Source organism: Podarcis filfolensis, assembly GCF_964270895.1.
Source record: "Podarcis filfolensis genome assembly, chromosome: Z".
Classification (NCBI taxonomy): domain Eukaryota; kingdom Metazoa; phylum Chordata; class Lepidosauria; order Squamata; family Lacertidae; genus Podarcis; species Podarcis filfolensis.
Window position 1 is genome coordinate 47,896,274 of NC_139617.1, and position 13,113 is coordinate 47,909,386.

Here is a 13,113-nt window from a genome sequence, read left to right on the forward strand (position 1 = left end):
GACTACAATTCCTATCATCCCTGACCACTTGTCCTGTTAGCTAGGGATGATGGGAGTTGTAGTCCCAAAACAGCTGGAGGGCCAAGTTTGGCCATGCCTGCTATACAGGATTGCCTTCAGTTGGCTTGGGGGGCAGATAACTCCATACCCTCCAACATTTCTCTGATGGAAAAGTGTGGCATTCTGGAATCAGATCAGAAACTGGGACGACTTCTGTAAATCTGGGACTGTCCCTAGAAAATAGGGGCACTTGGAGGCTCTACCCTTCCCGCTCCACAGTTCTGACTTGCTGTTCCTTGACCACAACCCTCATAACCTCTGGTCACCAGCCATGCAGGCTGTAGAGCTACAGGTTCCCAACACCTGTGCTTGTGTGCCCCTCCACCATGACCATTGGCTCTTTTCAAAAGGGAGACTCGCTCTTCTGGCCTGGCCTTTGCCCGGCCCATTTCCCCCCACAACTGGATCTGGGAGAAACCTGGTGCCAACACAAAGCTGGTGTTCTCTCATTGTAATATGGGCACATCAGGTTCAGGGATAACCGTAGCTAGAAGCGGCCAGCCCTAGGGTGGGGTTCACCATGACCCTGGCACCCTATCCAATGTGAAAGAGCAGTCTGCTTGTATGTATATCCAGCCCTGTGACAGAAAGATAGCAAGCTATTCAGAGAGCAGGCTTGTGAAGTTGCATTTTTTGGCAGATTTTTATGGATACGAGGGCCAGGCAATTTTGTTTCTGTTGGCTGGGGATTCTTGGGTCGGAACAGAGTTCACGGCAGGGGGCACAGGTTGCCCAGGGCACCAGCAGTCACTGGGTAGCAATGTGTCCCCTGCCAGCTCTTGTGAATGATTGATCTCGGCCTCTCTGTAGCTGGCAGAGCCCTCGGGCTATGAAAGGCTGTTCTCACTCGGGAAGCAAACAAACCAATATTAGTGTCTCCCTGCAGCCATCTTAGAATTTTCTCTGGTGCTGACCCAGCAATTTCTGACGATCTTGCACAAACCACCGCAAGTTGAGGAATAAATCTGAGCTCTCGAAAGTCCAATTGCAAGCAACATTTCCACCCTCCCTCTAGAAAATGGGGTGGTGGGGATTGCAGCAAAGCCTTTTAGGGACAGGAGCAAACTGCAATGTTCAGTGATTAGAAATCTCTCTTGAGCCAGAGAACCTTAAAGTAATTTTTGCTGAATGTCAGGCTATTTCTTTCTGAGTATAGTTTTAATGAGTGTAATAGAATGAAGCTGAAGGAAAAAGTTATCTAGTGGGAACATTCAGTTTGGATTTTCTGGACCATCGTGAAACAGCAGCTTGTGTGTGTGAAGTTCTCAAACAGCTTTGAGGGGCTCTCTGGCAGCCTCCTCCTCCTTTACAACAACACTGTTCCATTGTCACAGCCCAGAAGCCATTTTGTTTTTCCCACAGTGCCCTGGAGTGCACCAGAGCATTGTGGACCAAAATGGCAGCCACCACACACAAAAATGGCGGTTCTGACCATAGCTGTCAACGTTTTCCCTTTTTTAAGGGAAATTCCCTTATTCCGAATCGGATTCCTCACAAGAAAAGGGAAAAGTTGACAGCTATGGTTCTGACTGAACATGAAAAGGGCAAAATCACGTAAAGTTCTCCTGGTGAGCCCCACTTCAATTCTGTGGGATTACCAACCTCATATAACAAACATGCTTAAATCTAATCAACGCATGAAGGGGTTAAGATGACAGAGTACAGCGGTACCTCGGGTTAAGAACTTAATTCGTTCTTGAGGTCAGTTCTTAACCTGAAGCAAAGTTCTTAACCCGAGGTACTATTTCTGGGTTAGCAGAGTCTGTAACCTGAACCGTCTGTAACCCGAGGTACCACTGTAAATGTCCTGCCAGCCTTAGGTCACTTTGGGAATAGGTAATCAAGCCTGTGTCCCCTCTCGGTCTACCTGATGAACTCAGTGTGCGAAGAGACTAGCATGTGAAAAATATGTGGTCTTTTTCTATGCTATAAGAAGAGGGAATGTTGGAAGGAACTTGGAAGGGGATATTTTAAAGGAAGGTCCAACAACCTAAATTTCCACACTTTACTCAGCTGCATGTTTTGCAATTTTAAATCACTGCTGGGGTTTTCCCAGCAAAGAGTGCTTGCTCCAAACTTGGACCCTGGCATCATCCTTATTAGGTAGTGGGTTGACAAAGCAGACCTCACAGAGATTCCTCCAAGTGATTCTTTATAGCAAGCTGGAACTGAACTGAACTGAACTGAACTGAACAGCTCAGCCGACTGCTTTTATAGGCAGCCGGCTATCAACACTGTAACAACAACACCCCAGGGTTTCCCGCCTAAATTAACTGACGTGGACCTGAGTGAAAACTACGGTATATACACAATCCCCCTGGTGGCTAGGGTGAGAACTTCAAACCATAACAATCCTGGATCTTGGACTTCTTATTTTCTACCAATCTTCTTGTCTGTGCCACCAGTGAATCCCTCAAAGGGCCTGGCAAATTTGAGGGGGTCCCTTTGCCCCAGCTCCCAGCACAGTTAGTAGAGCATGAGACCCTTAATCTCAGGGTTGTGGGGTTCAAACCCCACCTTGGGTAAAATATTCCTGCACTGCAGGGGGTTGGACTAGATGATCCTTGCGGTCCCTTCCAACTCTACAGTTCTATGATCCTATGATCATGGCTCACCTCAAGCTGCTGCCCACCAGGCAGTCCAGCCACACCGGTCAGAACAATGACCACGACCCTGGCGTCTTTTTTCTTGGCTCCCCTTTGACAGCTGACTCCGGCTCAGCCTTCACACCTGCAGGGGAGGGATGCACCCCCCATACTGGCCATCCATGATTTGTCACCAGCACCATTAATCATTCCCATTGTGCTTCCGTTCTGCTCTAACAGGGAGCGGTGGTGGTGGTTGGGGAGAGTATCATTAATCTTTTTATATAAGGGCCCTTATCTTCTTTGCAGCACTTCTGTGAGACTGGCCATTCCCCCCCCCCCCCACACACACTTACTGGCTCCTTGAAATGCTTCTTGTGTTTTGCGGGAGAGGGTTTTGCCTTGCTCTCTTGTCTCTTGCTGAGAGAGCAGCCTCTTCGGCCAGCAGGTAAATATTAAAAGGAGCTCCCAGAGGTGGGGTGGTAGAGAAGGCGCAGGCATCCGCCCCCCCCCATCTGTACCCCACAGGAAGAGCAGGAGTCATCTGTCAGCCAGCTGTGTTCGTGTTTCCTTGACCTGAACATGATGTGTTGATTGGCCCACTCCACAGGGCCTTCAGAAAGTTACTTTAGGGTGCCTCTTGTGGAGCTGCAAAACCTGGCCTGGACTCTTAGGAGGAAGGATGACTGAAGACCAGCTGCAGGAGAACAACCGAGAGAGGAGCAATACCATGCCTCTGCCCTGATTGGGGGCTTCCTGGGGCAACCAGGGTTGATGGCCACCTGCCAAGGGTTCTTTAGCTGCATTGCAGGCGGTTGAACTCTTTGGGAGCTGCCTTCTTACCCTACAGTTCTATGGTTATGTGACTGCTGGATGGCAGGCTCGCCAATGCTTCATTATTCGAAGTAGAGCCTTCCTATTCAGAAGCAGTCTACCTCAGAGTACCACCCAGTGATGATGATGTAAAACTATTGTATGTGAACTTCTCATTCCATCATGGATTCAGTGAGATCCAGCTGCCAGGCTCCACTCTCTTGCTTCTGAGGTAGCACACCAGAAAAATACTTCCTGGGCAAACATGGTTTCATTTATTTATTTATGACATTTATCTCCCGCCTTGCCTCAGGGCAGCAAACCATGCATTTGCAAAACAATACAATACACTTAAAAAATAAGCTAAGGAACACATTTAAAAGCACCGTTCTTTGTTATTTTTGCCTCTTTATGATGCACACTTCCTCAATGCAAGCGTCTGCCGTGCATATTTTGGCCAGAGAACTGCATCAACAAAATCTGGAGAAGTATGAAATTTTAGGGAGTTTGCACATTGCTTCGGGAAGCAGAAATTGGGCAGCTTCAGGTTCAGATTTGAGCTGAACTTCTCTTTCCTACCCCCTACCTCAAAGGGGTTCATGGTGGAGAAGAGGCAGGCAGTGCTAGCCAGCTGGAAACCATGAGGACAAACAAGTGAGACCCACACATCCCTAGTGGCGGGAGTCCAGTCCAGGATTTCCCCCTTCTTAACTTGCTCACAATCTCCTGCTTCCTTTTTCCAACTCTTGAAAAAAGAGCTTATCTTTGAAGAGGAGAAGGGGGTGGGAATGGTTATGTTGTGTTTATATTGCCTGCTGCTGAGAATGTTGGTTGGGGAGCCATGGACTGTGTTCCTGGCTTTTATTTCTGAAATAGCCCATGGCTGCCTTTGAGGACCCCCAATTCTTAAATTGTTATTTCTCCCTACTCCTCTTCTCCTTCCCTCTCCCCTCCCTCCTCCCCCTCCTTTTTTTATAAAAAAAAATTACTTTCTTCTGTAAACTGAGAAGGTAGAAAGATCCGGGTGGGGGCTGGCCTTCCACATAAGAGAGAGATCTAAAAAGAAAGCGAGACAGCGTGAGGCGAGAAGACATGTCGGCCAACGGTAGGAGAAGTTGTGGGAGACCCTCTTACTACTACCGTCTACTGCGGAGGTCACGTCTACAGAGGCAGCGGAGCCGGTCCAGAAGCAGGAACAGGCCACTCAGCCGGGGTAATTTTCTCTAGCCGATGTTTTCCTTGGTTGAAACGGTAAACCACTTTTTTCCTTTTCTCAATCTGCTGGTTGATAAGGCGCATGGATAAGACTGGGGTCCCGGGATTTACGAAAGGACTAACCAACGGTGGCTACACGGTGTGGAACTCTGTTGGTGCAAGGAGGATGCAAACTTTTGGATTGCTCAGCAGAGAACTATTTCCAGGTGGGAAGCCAGGTTCCTCTGTTGCACCTTGAAGGGAAAAAAGATTTGTTATGGCTCGACAGAATTGTCAGATTATAAGCAGAAACAAGTGAATTTTGCTTTTACCCCCTTCCCACGTACTCTTTTGTTCCTCTCATTATCTCCCTGGTTTGTTGTGCCCCTCCCCCTGAATTTTGATTCAATTAGAAGAATATCTTGCAATTGCAGTGAGTTGGATTATTTGATACTTCTGCATTGCAGGAGATTGGGCTAGATGGCTAGATGACTAGAACAATTCTCCGGTTCTGGAGTTCTGGAATCAGAGCTTGTCGGTTTACCTTGGGCTTTCCATTCCTTCAGTCAAGGGTATCACTAGGTACTTAGATGACTCAGGGTGCAGGCCCATGGCACAAAATGTCACTCTGGGCAAGTTGAGATGGTGAGTGGCTGAAAGCTCCATGGCTCTGAGCTTTGCAATGCTCCCAGCTATGTTAGAGAGATGTTTCTGAGCTTTTTTTAATGGAAATTCATCAAAATCTTCACTTCCGACATTAGTTGCCATACGTCCGAACTTAGCCCTAAGCTTTGTTATAAGCAAATGGTAATTTTTCTTTTTCCAATTATAGTGTGTGTGTGCGTGTGAAAAGAGTGGGAAAGGGCAAGAGCAAAAGGCGGGGGTGGGTGGGGGACACACAGTGTTGGAAGATTCAGGATAGATAAAAAGAAGTGCTTCTTTAAGCATCATCATCATCATCATTTATTATTTATTATTTATACCCCGCCCATCTGGCTGGGTCTCTCCAGCCACTCTGGGCGGCTTCCAAAAAAGTATTAAAATACAGCAGTCTGTTAAACATTAAAAACTTCCCTAAACAGGGCTGCCTTCAGATGTCTTCTAAAAGTCTGGTAGTTGTTGTTCTCTTTGACATCTGGTGGGAGGGCGTTCCACAGGGCAGGTGCCACCACCGAGAAGGCCCTCTGCCTGGTTCCCTGTAACTTGGCTTCTCGCAGCGAGGGAACCGCCAGAAGGCCCTCAGCGCTGGACCTCAGTGTCCGGGCAGAACGATGAGGGTGGAGACGCTCCTTCAGGTATACAGGACCGAGGCTGTTTAGGGCTTTAAAGGTCAGCAAACTATGGAACTCCTTTTCCCAGGAGGCAGTGATGGCCACCAACTTGGATGGCTTTAGAAGACAATTCATGGAGAAGGATAGGGTTGTTGATGGCTGTTAGCCACCATGACTACGCTCTGACTCCACATTCTGAGGCAGCAATGCTTCTCAATGCTGCTTTCTGGAAGCACATGGACTAAGATTGCCCTTATATTTTGGTCCTGCTTGCTGGTTACCCACTGTGCGAACAGGATGTTGGACCAGATGGGTCATTGGCCTGATCCAGCAGGGCTCTTCTAAAGTTGGTATGAAGGACAAAATGGTTTGCACGCAAACACACACACACACACAGTGTCCTCCACTGCACCTGAAAACAGCAGAGTAGTTCCTGGGCTGAGGACTGTCCCCCCTGCCCCCCAGCACCTGCCATCTGAGGCAGTGGCCTCTCTCTGCCTCATGGTAGGGTCAGCCCCATCCCAGTTTGCCTCTTATAGTGCCCCTGCCTTCACTTCATGTGTATTTCCTTTCCTCTAAGCCAGCGGTTCTCAACCTGTGGGTCTCCAGATGTTGTTGTACTACAACTCCCATCATCCCTGAGCTCTGGCCTTGCTAGCTAGGGGTGATGGGAGTTGTAGTTCAACAACATCTGGGGACCCACAGGTTGAGAAAGGCTGACTAAGCCTCTTCAAGTTGTATCCAACTAAGTTATCCTCAGTGCAGACGCTGAATTAATGAACCAAAGTTAGTCATGTACATCAAGAAACTCTAGTGGGTCTACTCTAAGTAGGGCTCCTATTTGGCTACAACTCTACATCCAACAAAATGCTAGATGGAACCCAATGTTGATGGAATCATAGACTTAATGTCCAAAGCTTGGAGACAGGGTATAGTTGAGTGTCTGCATAGATATTCAGCAGGGGACCTCCTGTGGGTGTCTCAGCTGCCTGAGGGCCTCATGGGTGGTTACAGTGTGGGGCAGCTTTCCTTGGGTAGGGCATGAGACTCCTAATCTCAGGTTAATGGGTTTGATCCCCACATTGGGCAAAAGATTCTTAAGTGCAGTGGATTGGACTCTATAGCTCTATGGTTCTGTGATTCAGGGGGCTGCTTTGCTCTCGTTATTATTTCAGCACCAGGCAGAGACTTTTATTACTTTCTCAAACATTTTAAATGCCATTTGAATTCTGCTGACTGTTTTATGACGCTCTCTGGGATCTCACAGCCTTTTCCGTTTATTAATAATGTTGTGCTGGCATTTCCATTTTAATTGTTTTGCTGTTTCTTGTAAACCGCCCTGGGTATAAAAATACCTTATAATAAATAATCGCTAAATAATAAGGGCAGTGCCAATATTCCTTCTTCAATAACCTTGTGTGCGGAGTGCCTAAAGCACTGCTAGATGGAAGTCCTGGTCAAACAGCTGTATCTTTTCTTGCACACTGACCCTCATTCTCCTGCACACCAGTGAAACTCCCATATTTTAGAGACTTTAGGGAATTTTTGCTTTAGAGAAAAGGTAAGAGGTGACGAGAAAAACATATGCAGTTGTGAATGACACAACACCTCTCTCGTAACACTAGACCTCATGGACATCCAGTGAAGTCAGATCTTGGAGGATTTAAGACAGATAAAGGGAAGTCCTTCTTGATGCAGCGCAGAGTTAAACCAGAGATCTCTCTCCTGCAGAGAGACACTGCTGGCCACTAACTTGGGTGGCTTTAAAAGAGGGTTAGACAAATTCATGGAGGAGAAAGCTGTCAGTGGCCCCTATCCATGATGGCGATGCTCTGCCTCCACAGTCAGAGGCAGCAATGCTTCTGAATACCAGGAACCACAGGAGGAGAGAGGGCTCTTGTCCTTGGGTCCTTCCCCTAGGACTTCCCATTGGGGCATCTGGGTGACCATGATGATGATGATGATGATGATGATGATGATGATGATGATAATTTGTACCCCGCCCCCTCTGGGCAGCTTCCAACAAAGATTAAGAATACAGTGGTACCTCGGGTTACATACACTTCAGGTTACATACGCTTCAGGTTACAGACTCTGCTAACCAAGAAATAGTGCTTCAGGTTAAGAACTTTGCTTCAGGATGAGAACAGAAATCGTGCTCTGGTGGCACAGCGGCAGTGGGAGGCCCCATTAGCTAAAGTGTTGCTTCAGGTTAAGAACAGTTTCGGGTTAAGTACGGACCTCCGGAACGAATTAAGTACTTAACCCGAGGTACCACTGTACATTAAAATGTCACACATTAAAAACTTCCCTGAATAGGGCTGCCTTCAGATGTCTTCTAAATGTCAGGTAGTTGTTCTTCTCTTTGACATCTGGTGGGTGGGCATTCCGGAAGGCGGGTGCCACCACCGAGAAGGCCCTCTGCCTGGTTCCCTGTAACTTTGCCTCTCGCAATGAGTGAACCACCAGAAGGCCCTTGGTGCTGGAGCTCAGTGTCCGAGCAGAACGATGGGGGTGGAGACGCTCCTTCAGGTATATTGGGCTGAGGACAGGATGCTGGACGAGATGGGCCATGGGCCTGATCCAGCAGAATCTTCTTACATCCTTAGAAATATACTTATTTGCATATTATATTGATAGTCTTCTTTTCCTCCCAGGACCTCAAGATGGTTCTCATCTTTCCATCCCTTGCCCAATCTTATCCTCCCAACTTCTCTGTGAAATAGGTTCAGCTGAGGTCACTCAGTGGTCACCCTCCATGGCTGAGGGGAGGATTTCAGCCTGCATTTCCTTAAAAAAAACAACCCAAAGAACAAGTGACTATTAAATAGATGAATACTATTTGCTCAGTCCCAGCTTCTGCCCACCTAGCAGTTCGAAAGCACGTCAAAGTGCAAGTAGATAAATAGGTACCGCTCCAGCGGGAAGGTAAACGGCGTTTCCGTGCGCTGCTCTGGTTCGCCAGAAGCGGCTTAGTCATGCTGGCCACGTGACCCGGAAGCTGTACGCCAGCTCCCTCGGCCAATAAAGTGAGATGAGCGCCGCAACCCCAGAGTCGGCCACGACTGGACCTAATAGTCAGGGGTCCCTTTACCTTTACATTTTTATGGCATAAAAAGGCTGTTGCTTTCATACCCCACTGCTTGGCCACTGTGGGGGAGAAATATGCTGGACTAGATGCTGGATCCAGATGCTGGGCTTTTCCTTGAGGCCCCACTTCCAACTCTGTAATTCCCATTGATTTGAAACTCCCTGATGGCTACCTGGGGAGAGGTGGGGATCCTCACCTTCTCTGGAAGTCAAGGTTACCTGCAGAGTTCCTTTCAACTAAATACAAACAAACGGGATGCTGAACAGATTGGTTGGAAGGTCTTGGGAATCTTGAGGCTTCCAATATAAGTTCTTGTCCTGAAGTTCTTGCCATTTGTGGTTGGAAACGATATATGAGAAGCATGCTTGATGAAAGTGGATTCCTGATTTACTGGGTTGGCAAATTCTATCTCCTGTCTCCCCCTCCAATTTTTTAAAAATTCATTGCATATAAGCACCAATGTTTTTCATCCTAGGTGCTCAAGGTGGCACAGCACATGGTTCTCGCCCTCCTCATTTAATCTCCACAACAACCCTGTGAAGTGGATTAGCCAGAGTGAAACAGTGACTGGCCCAAGGTTTCATGTGACTGAGAGGGGATATAAACCCTGGCCTCCCAGGTGCCAGCCTGGCACTCTAACCCAGGGGTCAGCAAACTTTTTCAGCAGGGGGCTGGTCCACTGTCCCTCAGACCTTGTGGGGGGCTGGACTATCTATCTATCTATCATCTATCTATCTTTCAAAAAAAATTATTCATTTTATAATAATAATTATAAAATGATGATGATGATAATAATGATACGGCCTAGGACCCTCGTACTTACGGGACCGCCTCTCCTGGTATGCCCCACGGAGAGCCTCAAGGTCCATAAATAACAACACTCTAGTGGTCCCAGGCCCTAAGGAAGTTAGATTGGCTTCAACCAGAGCCAGGGCCTTCTCAACACTGGCCCCGGCCTGGTGGAACGCTCTGCCTCATGAGACCAGGGCCCTGCGGGATCTGATTTCTTTCCGCAGGGCCTGTAAGACAGAGTTGTTCCGCGTGGCCTTTGGCTTGGAGCCAATTTGATTCCCTCCCTCCCTCTCTTTCTTTTTTCTTTTCCTTCTCCTCCTGCGATGAGGCTACATTTTAATATTTTAATGTTCCATTATTTTAATGTTGTTTTTTATTTTTGTTTTTAAGTTGTAATCATTCATCTTGTTTTTATTATTGCTTGTAAGCCGCTCTGAGCCCGGCCTTGGCTGGGGAGGGCGGGGTATAAATAAAAAATTATTATTATTATTATTATTATAACACAAATAAAAAACACAAACAGAAAGGACAAAAAATACAAACAAGTTCTTGTCATATCCTTATTTTTCTAAAAATTGTTAAGTGGGCTTCCCCAAGTCCCACCTATCTGATTTTCATTTTACTTCATCTTTAGCAGTTTACATATATCATAATTTCTAACCATCTCCCCCCCACACTTACTTTAACCATAAAAAACTTCACATTTTATCACTTATAAAATACACTGTCTTCTACTTTTAACCCTACCACCTACATCCACTTCCAAAGCTATTCTAAGATTTAAATATTAACATATTTTTTTCAAATATTCCTTAAACTTCTTCCAGTCTTCTTCCACCGTCTCTTCTCTCTGGTCTCGGAGTCTCCCGGTCAATTCGGCAAGTTCCATATAGTCCACCATCTTCATCTGCCATTATGGACTATATTTGGGGGGGGGGGGTGAACAAATTCCTATGCCCCACAAATAACCCAGAGATGCATTTTAAATAAAGGCACATATTCTACTAATGTAAAAACACACTGATTCCCGGACCGTCCACGGGCTGGATTTAGAAGGCAATTGGGCTGGATCCGAGCCCCGGGCCTTAGTTTGCCTACCCATGCTCTAACCATTACACCACACCGACTCTCTTTTTCACATTGGAAGTGTGGCTCTTTAGGACGGTACACTAGGCAGGTGGTGTCCTGAGCATCTCCTGCGCTGGGCTTCAGCAAGCGATGTGTGCTTGGTTTTATTTTACTTTCCCTTGATGTGCTTGCTCATACGGTTCGTTCATTCAACTCCAGGCAGCTACTGACCCAGTTGCGGTGTTAAAAATAAGATCTTACACTCTCCCTCCCAGGACATGGAGTGCTCATTCCTGCTGTCTTCCCCACAGTGCACACATTAATGCAAGCACATTTGCACACAGAGAGAATGGTAGAATTGTAGGGTTGGAAAGCATCACAAAGGACCATCTAGTTTAACCCCCTGCAATGCAGGGATCACAGCAAAATAATAATAATAATAATAATAATAATAATAATAATAATAATAATAATAATTTATTATTTATACCCCACCCATCTGGCTGGGTCCCCCCAGCCACTCTGGGCAGCTTCCAACAAAACACTAAAATACAATAACCTATTAAACATTAAAAGCTTCCCTAAATAGGGCTGCCTTTAGATGTCTTCTAAAAGTTTGGTAGCTATTTTTCTCTTTGACAACCGGTGGGAGGGCGTTCCACAGGGCAGGCACCACCACCAAGAAGGCCCTCTGCCTGGTTCCCTGTAACTTGGCTTCTCACAGTGAGGGAACTGCCAGAAGGCCATTGGTGCTGGACCTCAGTGTCCGGGCTGAATGATGGGGGTGGAGACGCTCCTTCAGGTATACAGGACCGAGGCCGTTTAGGGCTTTAAAGGTCAGCACCAGCACTTTGAATTGTGCTCGGAAACCTACTGGGAGCCAGTGTAGGTCTTTCAAGACCGGTGTTATATGGTCTCGGTGGCCACTCCCAGTCACCAGTCTAGCTGCCGCATTCTGGATTAATTGTAGTTTCCGGGTCACCTTCAAAGGTAGCCCCACATAGAGCACATTGCAGTAGTCCAAGTGGGAGATAACCAGAGAATGCATCACTCTGGTGAGACAGTCTGCGGGCAGGTAGGGTCTCAGCCTTCATACCAGATGAGTCTGGTAGACAGGTGCCCTGGACACAGAATTGACCTGCGCCTCCATGGACAGCTGTGAGTCCAAAATGACTCCCAGGCTGCGCACCTGGTCCTTCAGGGGCACAGTTACCCCATTCAGGACCAGGGAGTCCTCCACACCTGCCTGCCCTGTCTCCCAAAAACAGTACTTCTGTCTTGTCAGGATTCAACCTCAATCCCTGACAGATGACCATCCACCCTCTGTTTAAAAACAGTCCATTGCCATCTGTGGTCATCCATTCCACAGTCAAAGAGCTCTTGTCCTCAGAAAGTTCTGCATGATGTTTAGTTGGAATCTTCTTGCAACATGAATCCATTGGTTTGGGTCCTCCACTCTGGAGCAGGAGAAAACTTGCACCCTCTTCCATGTGACAGCTCTTCAGGTATTAGAAGATGGCTATTGTATCTCCTATCAGTCTTGTCTTCTCCAGGCTAAACATGCCCAGGCTCAACAGTATTGGTAGCCACTTGCGGCAAATGGCACCTGTGGTGGAGAGACTTTCCTGACCGCCTTGCCAAAAATGCCTCGCAGTGAGGAAGGACCCCATTGGCACTTCCAAGATAAAGATGTGGGATGGAGAGCCTTACCAGGCAGTCTTTGATGGCATTAGTGACGTTGCCAGGCAAACAACTGGGGGCCAGGGGCTGGGGTCAGTTTCCAATCAGAAATTGCCTCAGATAATTGGCTCAGTTTGCTACCTGAAAGGGCTGGCCTGGCCCTATTTATAAACCATAATATGAGGGTATTTATGAACTCCATGAGAGAACCTTCTCTGCTCTTTCCAGACATGCAGCTTCTTCAGTTCACCACCTTCTAGCTGTGGGGGCGAGACCACTCCAGGGGTTCCCCTTTCTCTGCTCTTTTCTGAGTCATGCCTTACCTAAAATCTGACAACACAAGGAAATTCATTCTCATTCCCACTGATCCTTCCCTGAGAGTTATTCATTTCTGAGGCAATGTGACTCATGGGGCTGAAGAGAAGCTCAAACTGAGAGTTTAATCATGAGAAATATTGGCTATGAGCAGGGAGGGGAGCCCTGGAATGTTGGAAGGGGCAGGGGCTGTTTGCTTTGGTCAATAATTTCTTCTAAGCAGGAGGATTCGTTTCATAGACAC

At 47.2% G+C, this 13,113-nt stretch overlaps 1 protein-coding gene across 9 annotated transcripts in view; it reads left to right on the plus strand.

Annotated features, from left to right (window-relative positions):
* The window catches only part of DAB2IP (DAB2 interacting protein), a 317,250-nt gene that overhangs the window by 45,085 nt on the left and 259,052 nt on the right, over positions 1-13,113 (plus strand). For 2 of the 9 annotated variants that reach the window (XM_083597213.1, XM_083597216.1), the window contains exon 1: positions 4,231-4,671. The exons of 1 other annotated variant lie outside the window; for it this stretch is intronic. In XM_083597213.1, coding sequence (XP_083453339.1) covers positions 4,551-4,671 — 121 coding nt within the window. In that variant the 5' untranslated portion in view covers positions 4,231-4,550. Of the gene's footprint in view, positions 1-4,224; positions 4,880-13,113 lie in introns of those variants that run through there. 6 more of the 9 variants (XM_083597214.1, XM_083597219.1, XM_083597215.1 and 3 more) reach the window with 5 other exon arrangements.